The sequence below is a fragment of the Egretta garzetta genome, unplaced genomic scaffold (assembly GCF_000687185.1).
Source record: "Egretta garzetta isolate BGI_Z169 unplaced genomic scaffold, ASM68718v1 scaffold453, whole genome shotgun sequence".
Classification (NCBI taxonomy): domain Eukaryota; kingdom Metazoa; phylum Chordata; class Aves; order Pelecaniformes; family Ardeidae; genus Egretta; species Egretta garzetta.
The window spans coordinates 335582-354407 of record NW_009259175.1 but is presented as its reverse complement, the minus strand read 5'-3'; the positions used below and the strand labels follow the sequence as shown (position 1 = coordinate 354407).

General features: G+C 35.2%; 1 protein-coding gene across 1 annotated transcript in view; it reads right to left on the bottom strand.

Moving 5' to 3' along the window:
* The window catches only part of MMP16 (matrix metallopeptidase 16), a 180041-nt gene that overhangs the window by 14986 nt on the left and 146229 nt on the right, over window positions 1–18826 (bottom strand). Inside the window, exon 7 of the mRNA XM_009635560.2 lies at window positions 5292–5430. Coding sequence (XP_009633855.1) covers window positions 5292–5430 — 139 coding nt within the window. The remainder of the gene's footprint in view (window positions 1–5291; window positions 5431–18826) is intronic.

The window sequence follows — 18826 nt, the reverse complement described above, 5'->3', positions numbered from 1 at the left end:
GTAGGGAAACAATTGAGGAGGATGAAATGTGACTGCAATTATTTGAAATCTTTCAACATCTATCTTTGGCATTCTAAAAAAAATTACTGGAAATAAAGGGTAACTGTATTGCTATGCTTCACTTAAATTATTGAATATTTAAGTCCAGAGATCCTTCAGACTATTTAACTACCTACTGTCTACTGCAAACAATTATGCAGGTTTTAGCAACTGCAGTTCTTCCTTTGTACAAACAGAATGCTGAATAGTTTTGTTCCTGGGTTGTCAGAAACCAAGTTTTATGTTCATGTTATATGTTATTATGATATGCATGTAGTGCAAGACCTGTGTGGGATATAGTGTATAATCACTGTGTTACAGTGATGAGACAAATTCTTAAACCTTTTAGGAATTACATTCAATTGAAATAAGTTAAAATTTTAATACCTGATTCTGAAGGGTTTTTTTCTCCAGTAACCCTTGCTCTTAATTTTGGTCTTGCAAACCAGTATCAAGTGTCTTCTTACTAGGATCCCCAAATTACTATTCATGCTTCCTTTTTCTCATTCTCTGTTTCCCACATTAGGTTTCTGTCATTTCTCTGCTCCATGATCTGACACTATTGTAAATCTATTTTTCAAAATAAAACTGTCAGGCAGTGGGATAAGTGCAGTTGAAAGTGATGATGGTGGCCCTGGTAGTATGAGTTTTACAGCAGCTTTTATATTGCTACATTTGGTTTACTATAACACTGCAGATGGCTTGACAATTTCATTTTTAGCACCATATAAATTCCCACAGGTACACAGAATAAATTTTACTATTCACATTTCCTCATTAAAAAAAAAAAAAAAAAGAAAAAGAAAAAAGTGCCATCTTCTTACAATTCAGCATGGACGCCAGCAGTGAATAATAACAGGAAAGTAAACATCTGCTTTTTATAATCAGCCATTTACCAGATTGCTATGTACTTTATGAGCATTATGGGGCACAAAGAGGCAGGCCAAGTATCTTAAGCCACCTGAAAAGAGCAAGCATCACTTTGCACTACAATCACACTACTGAATTTTTAGAATTTTTCCTTGTGTAAATAAATATTAATGCAAAAAAAAGCCAACAAAACCAAAAAAGGACATAGAAGTTGAAATAATAAATTAAAAAAAAAATCAAAACCAATGAAATTTCAAACCCAAAGTGGACTCTTAATCCAATAGTCTTGAACTTGATTCATCTTGATTTTCTATAGACATCTAATACATTATGCATGACCTCAAGTATTCTTGCGAGAATAATGTCAAATAGGTATAAATATACTGGTAGATTATATTGGCACAAGTTAAGAATACCTACATTTCTCATAGCAAAAACATAAGCCATAAAGACATTTCAAAGGTTCATAAATGTTCCATCTTGAGCTGCCATCTTATATCATTTGCATATGGCTCACATTTTACAACATAGCCCCCATATAAAAAAAAAAGTTTTTGAACACTTTTATACCTTTACTAATCCATATTTCTACTACTGTAAAGAAGTCTTCTACTAATATCATGAATCCAACTGTAAACACAAAGGGAGGGAAAATCTAATGCTAATAAAAAAAAGTATTAATAAATATCTAAACCTGGTTTATAGTTTAAATTAACTGTTTAAAATTTGATGTTTGCAATCCTGAAAGACAAGGATTGAAACAAATCAAATAGAGTGTAGATTATTGAAAATAGATTAGATTTGTGTATTTCTAAAGAGATAAATAGAATGTTTCAATCCAGGATGGCTTGTAAGGTCTATCCTGCATCTTAAAAATGTCACTGGCCTAACAGAATATTGTTTATCCTGAACTTATGGCAGTGTAGGCGTGTAAGGAGATGCAAGGTGGCAATTACTCACTAGCAATCGCAGATGAGTAAATTGGCTTACTCCTTTCTTCACCTTCCTCAGAGAGTAAAGATATTACTCCACAAGTATGAAAGCAGGAGTGAAAACCCAGTCAGTCACAGGATGCCCTGTTTCACACTAGTAAAAAAGCCTCCAGAGTGAGTAAAAGATGGAAGGTGTGCCTGGAACCTTCCTTTGAGGAGGAAGAAAGACTTCCTTAAGACTTCTTTCTTTGCAGAAGGCTGTTCTGAAAGGGAGGATATTCACACACTAACCTGTTTCTCCAGCACACACCAGAGATTCAAGACCTTACAGGACACTGGATGTTACTGATACCTTTGAGAAGAAGTTCTGGAGGCTTTATTTAAAAATCTGCAAGTAAATGCTGTCTTCATGCAGACACCACACTTTTCTGCTGTGAAGAACTGACAGTCTTAAAATTAAGTCATCTGGAACATGTTTTCTGAGGGGAGTGCGTGGTGACATTATTCCAGTCCAAGATTTGTGGTGGCACACCCTCCATCTTTTCTATTTTTTTTCTCTGAATAATGAAAATAAATGTTGGCTTAGATATGTGCTTTGTGAACAGATCTGTATGCCAGACTTGAGATTTAAAGCTCCTTCTGGAACTTACTTGGTTTGACCAGTTTTAGATTTGTAAAGCACACTAGCTGGATAACATGTTCTACTTGTTTATCATCTAGCAACTATCAACTTGTCTATTTCTAGCACCTTTGGGAGGAAGACATACACTCTTTTCCCAGGAAGAAATTTTGTGAGGGAATGGAAGAAATGAGACAGTGATTGTTACCTACAGTCTGTTTATATAGACTTCTGCAATCATGTTCCACAGGCAGCTGAGAACCCTGGTTAAAAGAAATTTTCAAGGCACACGTACAAAAGACTCAGCTGAACCTGTTGATTCTGTGGCAGTGACAAAATACGAGTTACACTGATAGACAAACACCATTGTGCTGTTTGTGGCTGGTATAGAGTTAATTATCTTTATAGTAGGTAGTATGGGACTATATTTTGGTTCTGTGATTAAAACAGTGTTGATAATATAGAGATGTTGCTGTTATTTCTGAGCCTTTTCTGCCTCTCACACCACCCCACCAGCGAGAAGGCTGGGGGTGCACAAGAAGTTGGGAGGGGACACAGCTGGGACAGCTGACCCCAACTGACCAAAGGGACATCCCACACCATATGACATTATGCTCAACAGATAAAGCTGGGGAAAGAAGAAGGAAAGGGGGACGTTTGGACCGATGGCATTTTATCTTTCCAAGTAACCATTATGTGTGATGGAGCCCTACTTTCCTGGAGAAGGATGAACCTCTGCCTGATGATGGGAAGCAGTGAATTAATTCCTTGCTTTGCCTGCATGCACAGCTTTTGCTTTACCTATTAAACTGTCTTTATCCCAACCCATGAGTTTTCTCATTTTTACTCTTCTGATTCTCTCCCCCATCCCACCATGGGGGAAGAGTGAGCGAGTGGCTACGTCGTGCTTAGTTGCTGGCTGGGGTTAAACCGTGACAACTATCAGGTAGATATTGGAAATCATGAAGAGTAACTGGCAGAGAAGCAAAAATTCAGAAAAATCATACAACAAAATACAGGGACTTTTGACCTCAGCAAACAACAGGACAATACAAATGTCATTGGAAAACTAAGGGAAGGAACTTTGAAAAGAAAGCAGGTGGAAACATACCTGCAACAGAAAATCCAAGTATCGTATGATATCAGCTAGAAAACACAAAACTAGCTGGGCTGAAATCAAAGAGCGTAAGCTGGGGGAGGAAAAGAATGCAATGTTCTGACTTGTAAGAGCACAGTCCTACTGCTTCCGCTCGCTTTAATTAATTGTGATTATTTTATTTCCCAGGTAGAAAATAGAGTTCCTCTCCTCCTTCTGTTTTTTGTTATCTATAACGTACAGACTACTGAATCAACCTATTCCTCTAAGACCTAACAGGACTCAGTCAGCATTGGGTGAAGAGTTAAATAATGATAAACCATATTTTAAGGTCACTAGGAAGGAAAAAAAAGCAGGTATAGCATTAAGCTTGATCATTTCTGACTGAAGCTCGGGTAATGGATCCCAGCATTATCAAGGTAGAGATTTGGAAGGCACAGGGTAGTTTCTTTGCTCTATGGAGCAGTGACAAGCAAAGGGATATCTACAGAAAAATATTTGTATCCTCCCATGTGCCATGGACCCAAAAATCAAGCAGAGGGATGGAGATTTGGAGGTATCTCGGTCATGATTCCCAATCTTATCAACTTCCCAGAGTTTATGACATGAATTTTATTTTATGACAACAGAAGTAAAAGCATATGCTGTATTGAAGTGCTATATAGAATGTAATTTTCCTTATGATTCATACAAAAAATACATTTTCCCTATTAGTAAAACATAACCTTCATACTCATTGTACTGTTATGCAGTGTTTCTGCATGTCATTAAATGTTTTCCATTCAGCATTCCCAAGACGACAATGTTTCCATAGTGAATGAAATTTTATTTCTATCTCCCTGTTAATTATTCCACTTGTAAAAATGAATTCATTTTTGATACAGCAACTTAAAAAATGTATTTTTTATAGTTATTTAACAAGTGAATCACTCACAACGCTAAATAGCTGAATAATTTTTCATATATCTATTCAGTTTCTTCTTTCTTCTTCCAAATTGTTATCTTATAAAACATACTTTACGTGGTTTTCATTCTCTTGTGGCTAAATGGGTATTTATTTAACATATAGGATAATTTTCTCATTAAACCTATATTAGGTACATGTTCAAAAACTTTAATTTTGAAGAAAGGCTGATGCCTGGAGAGAAACTTTGAAAAGAATCATTAGCATTAATTCAATCCATACAACATATTTGGAGTTTATGCTTTTTTAAAGATACTAAATACACATCTATGAAAAACATATTTTTCCCACCTGAAACTTCTAACATCACAATTCTCAGATGAAATAAATACAGTGTAGTACAGTGGCTTATATGTAGCATAGATCCCATTTAAATATATGCAAATTTCACTTTTAAAAAGGAAGAAAGGCAGAGAGAAAAGAAAAGAAGAGCAGAGAACCACAAAGAAAAAAGAACTGTGTTAATTCTTGCTTCCTAATCCACATTTTTCAAAAAGGATTTCATAGTAGATCACTTCATTACTATGTCTCTTATTTGTACTTCCAAAATTTTATTGAATATTTAAGAGTAGATGATCTGCTACTTTAAAAGGTAATCATAAATTAAAGCTGTAGTTGCCAAAACGAGAAAACATAACTCATATATTCTTCATTTAGCTATCAATTTGCAGCATGATTTACAAATAATTAGCAAAAATAAGCAAGATACATTCCAAGAAATCATCACAGTCAGAAGTATTACACAAAATCTTACTTTTCTTCTTTTCTTACCTTTAAAGAAGACAAAATTCCCCTCACTGTTTTCATAAACTGCATCAATGCTGGGAGGTAGTCCCCTCCAGAAGTAGGTGATCTGCATGGGGTATCCGTCCATCACCCTGTTGTTTCTGACTCGCCAAAACCACTGATCCTGGAAACCAAATATAAATCTCTTACTATGCTTTGAAGCATTTATATGTGTTCAGTTGTTGTCTTGAAAATACTGAACAGCCTATCCTAGCATTTTTAGAGCATGACCTTTTGCTGTTTGCATAACCATATTTGTGTTTGCATTCATGTCACATCCACACATTACAAATGTGTCAGAACTAGTTGTTCCCTGTGGTGGGAATAAGCTACGCATGTGAACTGTGTGTTAGGTGTAGATAGCCTTCAGTAGAACATACAGCATGCTGTATGAGATGACGTAACTTTCTGAACATCATTCCTTTAAAGGGCCAACTAAAAAATTGTGGACTGACTACAAGTGCTTTTAGATCAAACCCTATGCTTATATGTAAGCCTAATATAAAGGAACTACAGACAAGGTTTGAAGATCAACTAATTCTTCAAGCCATTTTTTTTCAGTGGCTGCTAACAGTGAAAGGTTGATAGATATAGTTGTAATATAACATCAGTCTGATAAGAACTACGCTTTGATTACAACTTCACTGTAGTGAAGATTTGCAGTCTTTCTGTGTAATATTAAATAGAACAGTTAATATTACAGCCAGTTATAGGTGCTAAATTTGGTGTCCTGGTAAATCTCTCTTAGCTTGTTGCCATTTAAAATGGCTTCTCCCTGTGGGATATGCTATGGCTTTAAATCAGGGTCATACGGAAATTGCACTATTGAAGAATGAGAAATGTTGAAGCTGAGAAATTAGTATGTGACACATTAGCTGGGTGTTGATGTCGTTGTTGGACCTCTTCAGCTCTTATAACAACAACAGTTCCAGTTCATCCAATAGTTACAGATGAGGGATGGGGTAAGCAAGTATTTAACTTTTTACACATATTTGCACAATTTTACAGCATTACTATTACATAAAACAAACCCCCTTTAATGATAAAGAAATTGCTGTTCTGTCAAATATCTGTCACAGTTTTACATGGCAGTTCAGCTTTCTGTATAGGTCAACTTGCCAAGCAAGAGATCTGTGCTTTTATGGGAACTGGCGCATCTTACAGAGAAGATTAATACTTTGCAGGAGCAGACTTATGATGAACTATATTCATCATCTTTCCAAACCTGAGATTACAGCCCTCTTCACTTGTTTATCATTCCAACAACTCAACAATTTATAAATCTTCACAAAAAGTATTTGCCATACAAATACAAAACAGCTCAATATATATACAAAAATGCATCTTAATCGTGCATAAATGAATCTAAAATTTAAAGTTGTTTTAAGTCCTACATTTCTGAGAACTTTAGCATTAACAAAGGTTCAAATTGCTTACACAACCTGAAAAATATTATATTGAAAAGTTGCAATTGTCTGGAAATAATACTACTAAAATCCCTCACATTTTTTCATGTCTAGCTATTTCATTGCTAGTGTAACACAGTTGCACTATTCTCATCTGATTAGATTCCTGTTTTCAGCTTTCATTGGTTTTTTTATTGTAAAGCATATTATAACATTTAAGAAAGGTCAGGAAAGCAATTTTTTGGGATTAATTGACTAAATTCCAGTAAGAGAACTGGCAAGAGTGGGGGAATACAACTTAGAGATACAAGTATTTAGGAAGGCCTAACTGAAGCATGTGTTCTGAATGCTGGAACAGATAATGTCAACCTATTATTCTTTTATTATAGCATGTAGATAAGAAAAGATGGCTTTGAAAAAATAAAATTAGGGGGAATATCCTCAAAGCAGACATTTGGAAGTACTTATTCAGTGAAACAGAATCAGGTCAGATTTTTTAGGCATCATCAATCTAGGAATGACTTAGAGAGGCATGATGTAATGATAAGTCTTAATAGGCCAAACAGTTCTTTGTTCTCCCTAAATTTCTATAAAACCCTCAAAAGACAGAAGTATCTCAGAGATCAGTTATTAAACTTTTAAAAAAGGATAAACAAGAAGCAAACTGCAGTGATTTAAAACAGCAGTCTTTGTGATATCTGTTACTATCTTTAGTACAATGGAATATGCCAACATTGTCCTTCTTCACTCCAAGATAGAGATAACCCTTTTTATTTGTCTGAATTTGGTTGCAAAAGCACATCTTAGAAAACAACGTTTAGTTTCAGGAGGGAACATATCCAGCTTTCATAAAATGTCCACCAATTCAGAAGGACACTGATCAATTTTTTGGTACAAAATAAGCAAGACATGTAAAGCTGAACAAACGTTGGCTACTTAGCTGACTACAAAAAGACTTAAGTACACACATAATCACTTCATGGAACAAAGGTCATAAATTAAATGTTCAGGCATTCAGGAGTTTCTCAACACAATGCGTATGCTCTGGGAAGTCTGTTATAAGCTTGTAACATTCTAGGTTAGCTAATGAATCTCAACTTTCAGCTAGTACACAAAAGCAGATCTTGCAAATCACATTAAAGTGTTAGAAGGGAAGGATTTCTGTAGTTCTAATGGCAGGAATAATCTTCTTTTGATCAGACTTAAACTACATTGTTAAGTATTCAATCAATTCCATTGACAAAAACCACACACACCCCCCCCAACTTTAGATAGTCATGGCTATATTCAATAGCTCACAACTTCCAAGCGTGGCCAAGATGTGGCCAGAGTAGCAAGCAGTCATTTTAGTTTGGGCAGTACTGCACTGCTGATTGGCTAGCACTATCCCATCTTGGTGACTTCTGGTATAACATCAAAGTGTTAGTGGAATGACCTCAGTAAAGAGACGGAACATGCATTCTTAAATGAAACAGAATCTGTAACAAACAGATTTCACAGTGGAACAAAACCTGTAAAATCAAGTCCACAAAGATCCTCTTCTTGAGAATGAGTTGTTTCAGCCTTAGTGATTTGTGGAATATATTTGCGTTAACTCATTTTGATAATAAGACCAATAAAATCATATTCTGCAGATTTGGTATTGAGTTGTATGTAAAATTGTGTATTTTATGTTTAATATTAGCTATTTGCAGCATAATAGAGAGACTATCCTAATTTTTTTCTCAGATTCCTTAGCAAACCAATAATTTGCCCTGCTATACCACAATTAAAATCTTCACAATAATACAATTATGGCAAAGCTGGAATGCTTGATTCTTACAGCATAGCCCCAGGAATTTTATATATATATACATATATATATACACACACACACACACATATATATATGGTAATGCCAATACTATGTATCCATAAGCTTTCAACAAGAAATATTTCAAGGTCTCTTGACAAGAAATTAATTCAGCAAGGTGTTACTGTCTATACATATCCATCCTGGACTGGCACAAGCCTTTTCACCTGAGACTGATTAGAGGAGATCCCCACTCTACCCTATAGACATTTTAGAGATACTTCCAATAGAAATGGTATCTAAAATGGTATCATGAAAAATCATGAATCCTCAATATCTTTTCTGCTTTTAATATGTACCTTGTTACTTCCAAATTCTACAAAAAATGAGGCTACTACTTCTGTACCGATGTTACTAGATTAGTGTTCAGTGAGTTACATAAGTAGAATTGATTTGATCAGATTTATATGTCTGACATGTAAAAATCAGTTTAGAAATGAATCACAGAACCTGGCATAATAGAGGTCCTTCATAGAAAATTTCTAAGGTAAGCCTCACTTTGTTGTTCATTTTTCTATGCTGATTATAAAGGGAATCTAGAAACCTGGTTCCTGTTTAGATGTCTGCAAAGTACAAAGTGGGCATCTAAATCAAGTGAGATAAATCCCATTCATTCTCTACTTTTTGTCTCCTGGGTTCAACCAGTCATAATGAAAAACCATAAAATAATGAAGATGACCACACAGGGCTAGATTGGGCTTCATCTAGGCTGTTGTATCCTGTCACCAGAGGAGTCACTAGAAGATTAACAGATACGACATCATCCCTGAAATGGTCAAGCAGTTGGACTGGGCAATCACTTTAGGTCCCTTCCAACTGCACTATTCTACTCCTATTTTACTCTACTCTGGTCTATTCTATTCTGACAATAAAAACAAAGGGAACATGCAGTGACACCTCTCCCAGTCACCCATCTCTTGTGGTCCAGGGACCTCCTGAACCAAAGGTGATAATTTTGTGATTAATAGCACTTGATGGACTTCTGCTCCTTTGGACTCCTTCCTAACCACATGCAAACTTACAGCATCCACAGCTATCTGCAGAAATGTGTATCACATTTTAACAACCCACAGTGTGAAAAGCCATAAGCAATCAGCAACAGTCACAGCTGCTCACCGGTGTTCAGCCTTCATTCGCTTTCTTTCTTTTTATTACCAAGAATAGGAGCACTTTGACTGCAAGATGTAATCTAAGATCTTTGTCGCTTCATATTAAAACCACCTTGTAGACTAAATCCTTCTGCTTGTTTTCAGGAAACCTTTCTATACTGTAACACATCTGGCCAATATTAAGGATAAAGGATCCGTGGCTTGAAATAAGATCTTCCTGTGCCATTGCCTTTCATGTCTAAATATTCCATTCTGAAGCGTAATTGTGAACATAACATCCCATGCCCTCTCTTCTGCTGATGGAATCCTATAGAATTCTTATTTTCCTGCTGTATTTTCAGTATATTTACATGCCATTGCAATACTCATGAACAATGGGGTATTGCTCATCAGTAAGGACCCTACAGGTTTCCACAGAACTAAAATTTTGGAAATGTGTAATTTTAGCATTTTTATGGTCTTATTTAAACAGACAGAAGCAGGCACATGATTTGCCAATAGATGTATTTTTATAGATAGCCAGACCGACAAGAATCAGCAAATATCTGGAAATGTCTGAGAGCAGAACTAGAAGTTTGGATCATTTATAAGACTGGGCAAGGTAGATGTTGGCAGAGGTTGACAGAGTAATTTGTTTATGTAAATTTAATTTTCCTGGCTGACTTTCCTATGAACATACTGGACTCAACAATTTTAGACTGCCAGAGTTCAAACTCTGGAACTCAAGTTAAGAAATTCTAGCATGTGGCTGTAAAGCATGCCAAGGATCTTTCTGAGGTATCAGATGGGGTAGGCTCTGCTTATAGAAAGAATGGGCCATTTCAGCACATATAACTAAGTGTGCGTAACGTATCTTAAACAAAGTTATATTTACAAGCAATTTTATCATCTGCATTTTGATAAACAGGTACAATTATTGAAAATGTGTTTTCAACACAGTTCAGCTATTATGGAAATTTGAAAAAGGCATAGCCCAAGAGAAAATGTATTCACTCTAAGAAAGCCCTTTCATACTTGAAGCAAATAGCTTGAAGCAGTTTCTATGACAAAACATGTCTCAGTGTATTTGGTTACACTGAATAAACACAATTTTATCTCTTTTGAGAAATACTGTGTATTGAAAAACTGTTTGTCTTTCCCACTATATTGGTTAAATATACTTGTAATTATTTTATTTCCCCAAAACACATTAACTCCTGCAGGTTAATGTGCACTCCAGTTTCAAGCCTGACAAATACATTGAATGCATAGCTTTTAGTGCCTTTACTTGCTGGCTGACAAATGCCTTTTTGTAAGCATCTGCAGTTACCCAATAACTCCAAATACATTGATCACTCTTGTGCAGCTGGGATCTTGCATAATAATGGATCATTAAATAGTATGGCTATAGACATACTAAGTAAATTAAACTTGGATAATTATTCCCCCGTTCAAAAAGAAGAACTGAAACAAAAAAACCCAATCAAAATCAAATTTAAAAGTGAGCAATATATCTAAGAATCAAAAAATCGTCATTGAGTAAGGAGAGACAGTAAGCTGTTTCAGATACACTATTATGGATAAATAGTAATAGTAGGATGAACAAGTAGGAGCAGTCACTCAAACTGAGTGTTATGAAATTTGTTTTATTTAGAAAATGGGATACTTCTGAGAAAAAAAGACAATAAAACCTTTTAGAGAAAACTAAACAGAGGTTATACATAAATCATTCTGCACTGTCAGTAAACACTCTAGGTATTTTTTCCTATGCATATATAACCCAGTGATTAGATGAAGGGACTAAAATACAGTACACTGTGTATGATTATAGCAAACACCTTCCTCATAAAAGCACTTCTTTATAACAACTTGAAGAATCTTGAATGAGAGTGCAATAGAGTCAAAAAGCCTGGCTTATAATGCATAATTTTCATACATTATTGTTAGATACAGTTTCCTCCTAATCTTACAGTAACTGATTTTAGCTTTTTAGAGATGATTGCGTTAAATTGTTCTTCATGTTTGATTCTATGAACTCTTTTAGCGAAGTTTCTAAACGAAAAAGTTTGTATCTTTCCTTTTGTTTATTTCTATGTTATGCTGGCAAGCATTGCAGACTTCTCTTTTTTTTTTTTTTCCAAACGAACATTTAAATCTGTACTCCTATGAATAATTAATTTAAATTTCAGTATTTATTCTCACCTTAAACATCTTTCAGGTTCCTTAAGGGACACAAGTGATGGGTAGGAGAATTAAAAACAATCTCCAGATATTTCAGTTCATCCATAATACACAAACTAGTGGAGTTTTTAGTGCAAAATTAATGGAGCTTTCTTCTCTCAGCACCTCATTTCCTTCTCCATCTCTGGACCAACAACCATTGCCAACAATAAAACATTAATTTGCTACAAAATCTCCAGAGCTCTGCCCTTTATTTTCTACTTAATGAACTCTATCTGCAATTCTGTAATGACATGTGACACTGACTCATAGGTCCAAATGATACCCACTAAAACAGAAGACTGACCAATGTGATAGACATTCTAAAAATCTACGGAGAGCTAGAAAGAAGAAAAAGTTTGAAACCTTTCAAGTTGTAACTTTTATAACTACTTGGAGATGAAGGCTAAGCTGATTTTAGCAGAAATTAGGTTTTGTGCTGGTTTTATAAGGAATATTAAAACTCACTGTAGGTACACAAGGCAGGAAAAGATTTAAGGCAGACACTGGGATAGGTGAAAAACAAGGACAAGTCACAATTGTAAATTATAATATCTTGACTATGATTATACAAATGTATGTGAAACCCCCAGTAATTTGTGAAATACCCTCTCATTGTACAGCAAATATCTGTGTGAATTTCTCTCAGTCAATACTGAGACTGACTTCATCTTAAGGTATATATATAGTGCTGTTAAGGATATTCCACCATCAAAAGACGGAATCAGATGCAAAACTGAAAAATTTAAAATCTACAGCTGCTAGACAGAGAAGTTTTACTATGGCTAGATTCCACAGAATCATTGCTTGGACTATTTAATTAAAAAAAAAAAAGGCAAATAAACATAATAATTCTGCCCTAAATCAATGTTAATCAAATGCTGAATTCTAGTTAATACTATAGCTTAGTATTATTGACAAAACACATCAAGGTTTCACGCTGGGTCATGTCTTCTCCCATAAGCTACCTCTGAGCATATGCAAAAGCAAGCCTTTGTCAATGGAAGATTGAACACACCCAGCAGCTATGCAAAGCAGGATCAGCAGACTGAAACATTCGCACAAATGAGTATCCTTCTAATTTTTTCCCAAGTATTGTGAAAAAAAGCCAGTGGTAAATAACATACTAAGCTGTTTAGTAACTTTAAATTATTCTACAGAGGAAGAAGAGTTCCAGTTATGTAGAGAAAGTTACCAGAGGACAGAACCTGCAGAGACTATATTTTCAAGACGGTGATCCAGGAGAGTTAAGTTCCCCTACTACACACCTTTATGGGACTATTAAGAAACTTCCTGAATTTGCGAAATGCAAGGTATATTTATTGTATTGAAGCCAAAATAAATTGGGAATATCCTTTTAAAAATCTTGATCTAATCTCAAATGGCTCTTTCCTACATCTGCTTCATCAGTTCAGGTGTATTTCACCAGGGGATCTCAATGATAGTAACACTGGGCCTGTAACGTGGGATTAAAGGCTTTGTTCCTACTCATTTGGGGAATTCCACTATTTCTTAATAACATCCATTTTCAATGTTCCAAATTTGGAATTTATAGCATTTAACTCAAAGGACACCACTGCACAGAATAGGTAAAAAAAGAATAAAATGCTTTTGAGCAACTTTCTGTGAAATAATTTTCATGGAGCAGAAGTTACAGTTCAGGGGAATTAAATGTAGAACAAATATTAGCACAAGTCAGCTATGACAACAATTGCTGAAATTATTTTTCTTTTCTGTGTTGCATTATTTTCAATATAGAATTTCCAAGGAAACTTACAGATTAGCCCTACTTCAGTTCCTACTTAATTCCACAGCAGAAAAAAATTGGCTCTAGTGAGACTGGAATCACACATTAAATGGCTGCTAGCAAGCTAGCTCATTTTCGGAAACAAGTAAATGGACTATTCTATATACATACAGAATACTTTAGCTCAGCTTATTATTAAGATTACTCACATTAAGAACAAACAAAACTACAAAGGACTGTTATCCATTCATTAACAGATGAATGTATAATGCATTGAAGATGACTTATTTGAACTTTTAGAAACTGTTCATCTTTTCTAATGTGTTTGAGACAACAGCATGATTGTAATAGGGTACAAATGTGACAGAACATTTAACACCACTCAGGAAAACCTCAGCAGTACCTATGTTGAGAACCTGAACCTCCGGATCATCCCCTCACTGGAGATGAGACCAACTCACTGGCTTTAAAACAAAGGGATGCAAAAACATCACCAAATGCTATTGCAAGTTCTGTTGCTTCCTTACATTCTCCCCAAAATAGGAATGCACTTCCTTGATGCAATTTATTAACCACTGTTAATTACCATTTATTATTGGCATTTAATCAGACACTGAAGCACTCCTCCAGACAAATTAAAGTCATTTTTTGTTATGACCTCATTCTTCTTCTTAACAACATGTTAATGCTAACCAACACCACGAGCAAAAGAACTAACTGCTGTGACTCAGAGTTTTTTACCAAAAAACTGGTAAACTTACCCATTTGTTGTTTATGGAAGGTACTACACTGAGCCTGCTTTAAAGTTTCCATCTTCAGCTAAGCCACTTACATGCAAATTTCACTGGTGTAAATACATTTTCAAGCAGAAAAAAATATCTGGTGTTTCTGTCTAGGAAATCTTTGTAAGGAGTAGCATATATTTCTTTTTAGCATCTGTTCTTATCTGCTTTTCTATGTAACTGACAAAGTAAAGTAATGTCAAGTAATTTATTCAAGGTCAAAAATGGCTCTGTTTATGTTAAAATCTACCTTCTTGTCTTCATATTCTGAGTCCTAAGTATTGACCTGAATAGCCTTTTTTACTCATTTGCAATATGTGCAAAACTGTTTTTCATTGCTCATATGGAAATCTACAGCTATGTTTGTTTTGTTTTTTTTTTTTTAAAAAAAAAAAAAAAAGCTGCAGTAATCCAGAAATTAGGCTTCAAAGATTAGGGAAAGTATGAAAAATAACATTTCTTTTTACAAAGGAGTCAACTCTTTTTCCCCCCTCATTTATCAACTGCGGTATAGACTTCATGTACACTATATACAGGAAAATTGTAATGTGCTCTCTTGCTCATCTGAAGTCTGATTCTGGTTTATGCACCGCCAGGATGACAGGATGTAACAAGAGGAACTATGACCAAAGCTGCAACAAAAATACCTCCTTTTCATTCAACATCAAATTCTAAAGTATGTTTGATCAGCCAAAGCATTGGTAATCCCTCTGAAACCTCTCCTGACTTACTGTAGAAATTTCAACAAAATACTACCAGATGCATCCCGGTTTTCCCACTTCTAGTGCTGCACAGTGAGAGATCCAAGACACAGAGTTCCTCCTTCTTTTACTCTCTCTAATGCATACTTGGGTCATTTTTCTTGGGTTTTGGTGCCCAAGTGCTGGCAGGCGGGGACTGCAGGGGCAGCCTGTGTGAGAGGGGGCCAGGGCTGCCCTCTGCTGGACACAAATTATTCCAGATGGTTCCAGATGGTTCCAATGGACCCACTTCAGGACAAGCTAAGCCCCTCAGCCCAGCTGCTGCTGCCTCTGTGGTAACGTATTTAAGAAAGGGCAAAAGCATTGCTCCCCACTCAGAGTGTTTTTCATATTCAAAACACTTTCAAGTTCAGTACCAGATCTGAGGAATTTCTGATTTTATTTCCAATACACAAAGAGTAACATTGAATGCCTGACAACAAGCTATACAAGAATTGTGCAGTTCTTCAACACCCATTCATATTTAGACTAGATTCTGCAAATCACTCTTCCACGCTATATTTTTCTCATTTGAAAGACAAGTCATTGTTCAACCATTTCAAAGAGGTGTTATTTTGTCTAAAATCAACAACATAAAAGGAATACAAAACTTAATATTTTTAGAACATAACTATGACATTTATTTTGGGTATCATATGTTGAAAAATTGTTAAATATCTTGCATATTACAAGGCAAATATGAAAAAAGTGCACAATACTGTGAACTTACATTACTTCTTCCTAAACAAAATATAATAAAATACTCAGCCAAGTACTTCATGCAGTTTGGTCATTTGCTGTGTAGAAATGGTTTTTGAACATCTACTTGGTTGACTATTAGTATATCCAAATACTCTGTGTGCTTCCTTGAATATTGAGTGCTAAGACATACACACAGACACAAAGAAAAACAGCTCTTAAAAATAGATCTTATGCTTAAAAAAAATGCCCGAAGAGGCCATTAATTTTTTTTTTTTTTTTTTTTTTTTTTTTTTAAGGAAACAGCCTTAGTATAATTCAGAGATAACTGTGAGAGAAATGACCTCTTTAAATTAATGTAGTGAACGAAGCCTCCTTGCAGAGATATCCACAACCATGGCTATGGTTCTCTTCTGGAAGACACGTCTTGATTTAAATCCCGGCCCTTTCCTGTCTCTGCTCAGCTGAGTGCAGTAACTAACTAACTTTCATCTGCACTGAGAAGGGCATGTGATTGCTGTTGCCCTTTCCAGTACATATGAAAAGGTTTTTTTTAAAAAAATCTTCTCTACATTTCAAACTAACACATTTAAATTACTGCATATGAACAAATTAATTCTAAAATAAACATCTCTTAAGAATGCTATAAGTATTTGGTGTTCTATGGAAGTAATTAATTTAAGAACACTTTGATGTACATTTGGTTAATATTTAATTTTGAAATATTGTACCCTCATTACAGTTCTCATTAGTAAATGATGCTTTCATATCTTTTATTTTAATTCTTTAATTCTTATTCAAGTGTGTATTTTATAATTTCTTCATTTTCAGATTGTATGTGAGCTTTTTATAAAATCTTTGATGCATATCCATCCATCCTCTCTATTTTTCCTGTGTAGAAAGAAGCAATGGCATTTATACATTTCTTTTCTTTGCATGCATTAACCTTTCAAAACTGCTCTGAAGCAATCAAAACCTGTGTCTATAGAATACTTTCACTTCAAGGAAAAACTACTATGCAGAATACTTTTAAAATGTGCTATGGAATCTTTTGTTACCACCAGTGGCTGGGTGACACTAGATCTTATATCATACTGAAACTCAGCAATTTTAGAGACCCTTAACGACACCATGGAATGATCTGGGCCTTATGTGGAAGATTACCATGTTCTATATCACTATTATATACTTCCAAGAGCACTTGGTTTTCCTGGAAAATCTTCCACATCAGAACTTTTCCAGTGTATGTATTTGGATTACAAGTCTGAAAGGCACAGACCTTGCACTATGGTGCAGCTGGAGATGATAAGGAACAGTGCTATTGCTTTTCTGATATGTTCTAGAACATATCAATGGTAAGAACTTAGGAATGAATGTCATGTCATCAATGCTTTATCTTTGCCAACTGATCATTCAATTAAAATTGAACCGACCCTTCAGGTGGGTTTCTGTATTCCTAACTGAATTCAGCTTTTCGATTAATTCTGATTTTTTCCAAGTAACTAAACTGACTGACTCTATAAAATGCCACTGATTATGATCCAATATGAAAAAAACAAACAGACAGCCATAAAAGAGGCACAGTAAAGACCTCTAAAGACATCAAATCTAGGCTTGCAGACAGGAATCTCTGGAATGCTCACACACTCTCTAATGCTCTGTAGGTAACAGCACATGCACATGAAGTACTGCACAAAGCCCTTCATCCACAGAATAAATATTGGGCTGTTACAGAGCAGTTGGCTGTTTATTTCCCCAGTAGTGATTGCACTTTGAGCCTACAAAACCATCTGTAAATTTTCTTGAACCCAGTTCTGTTGCTTGTACCCATAGGAAGTTTACATAAAAGTCAATGAGTTTGATGAGTTCATGGAGCAATGATGCGTCCTGCACCATGGAAAGATAAGAAATTTGGGCATTTTTTTATTATAAAAAAATTACTAATTTTCTCGATTAAAACTGAAAAACTGGCATTGAGAAAAAAGTGTTCTGCTGAGGTATATGTTATATTTAAACTGCAAATATTCTAGCAATGATGACTCAAATGGAAAACGTATGACAAGTTTTCATTAATACATGTGCCTGTCTATGTAATATAATTTAAACAAGGGATTTTCAACAGATCCATCTTTGAAACCAGGCAGGCATATAGTGGGGGCTAAACAATGAAAAGGAGTGAAAAGGTTTAATAAGTAGTTGCATAACAATATTAGGTGAAGATGTCTGCTTTGCAGTAGCTATCATTGTCTCTTTACACATAACAGTGTAAAACTGACTTGGAATAGAGATTGGCTTTCTGAGAGGCCTGCATTTATACAGGCTATGTCAACATATGATCATGGTTCCTGGAAATATCACAGGTTATGTGATGAATATAAAGTTCAAATGAATTAAATCTCCTTTTCCATTTACCAACACCTACTTCTTGGTACTTCTCTTACACTAACACATTCCCTCTTGATCAGCTCTGTAGGAAACTGAATAATCAATACTTTTCTGACAGTTTGCTAGCTTAAATATGACAAATGCGTGAGCCTCTATTCTATTTGAAAGCCCAGTAATAGTAATTTTACAACTCCCTTCATTCCCCAAGTTATCGCTGATATGATATGTCTTACACTCCACTTTTCTTCCGCCCTTTTACAGCCTCTTTCACTGTTTCATTAAAGTAAAGAATATCAAGAATCTTGGATTATCTTTTTCCCTTCAATAAAATTGTCAAAAGGATTTGAAAACATGTGAAAGTGTTCCCCAGGAATAGACAAAATATTAGCATAAAAGTATTTTCAAGATTCTTTTCCCACCTGCACAGTATTCCCTAGCACTATGCTATATTGCCTTATCAACAATAGCACAGACCTTAGAACAGAAATCTCCTTCCTGGAGAAGACCAAGTATACCACCTAGGATCCTACAGAAAAATTAAGGATTTTTTTTCCACAGTTGTTTGTAATTTATTTTTGCATCTTGGGCCATGAGAAGAGAG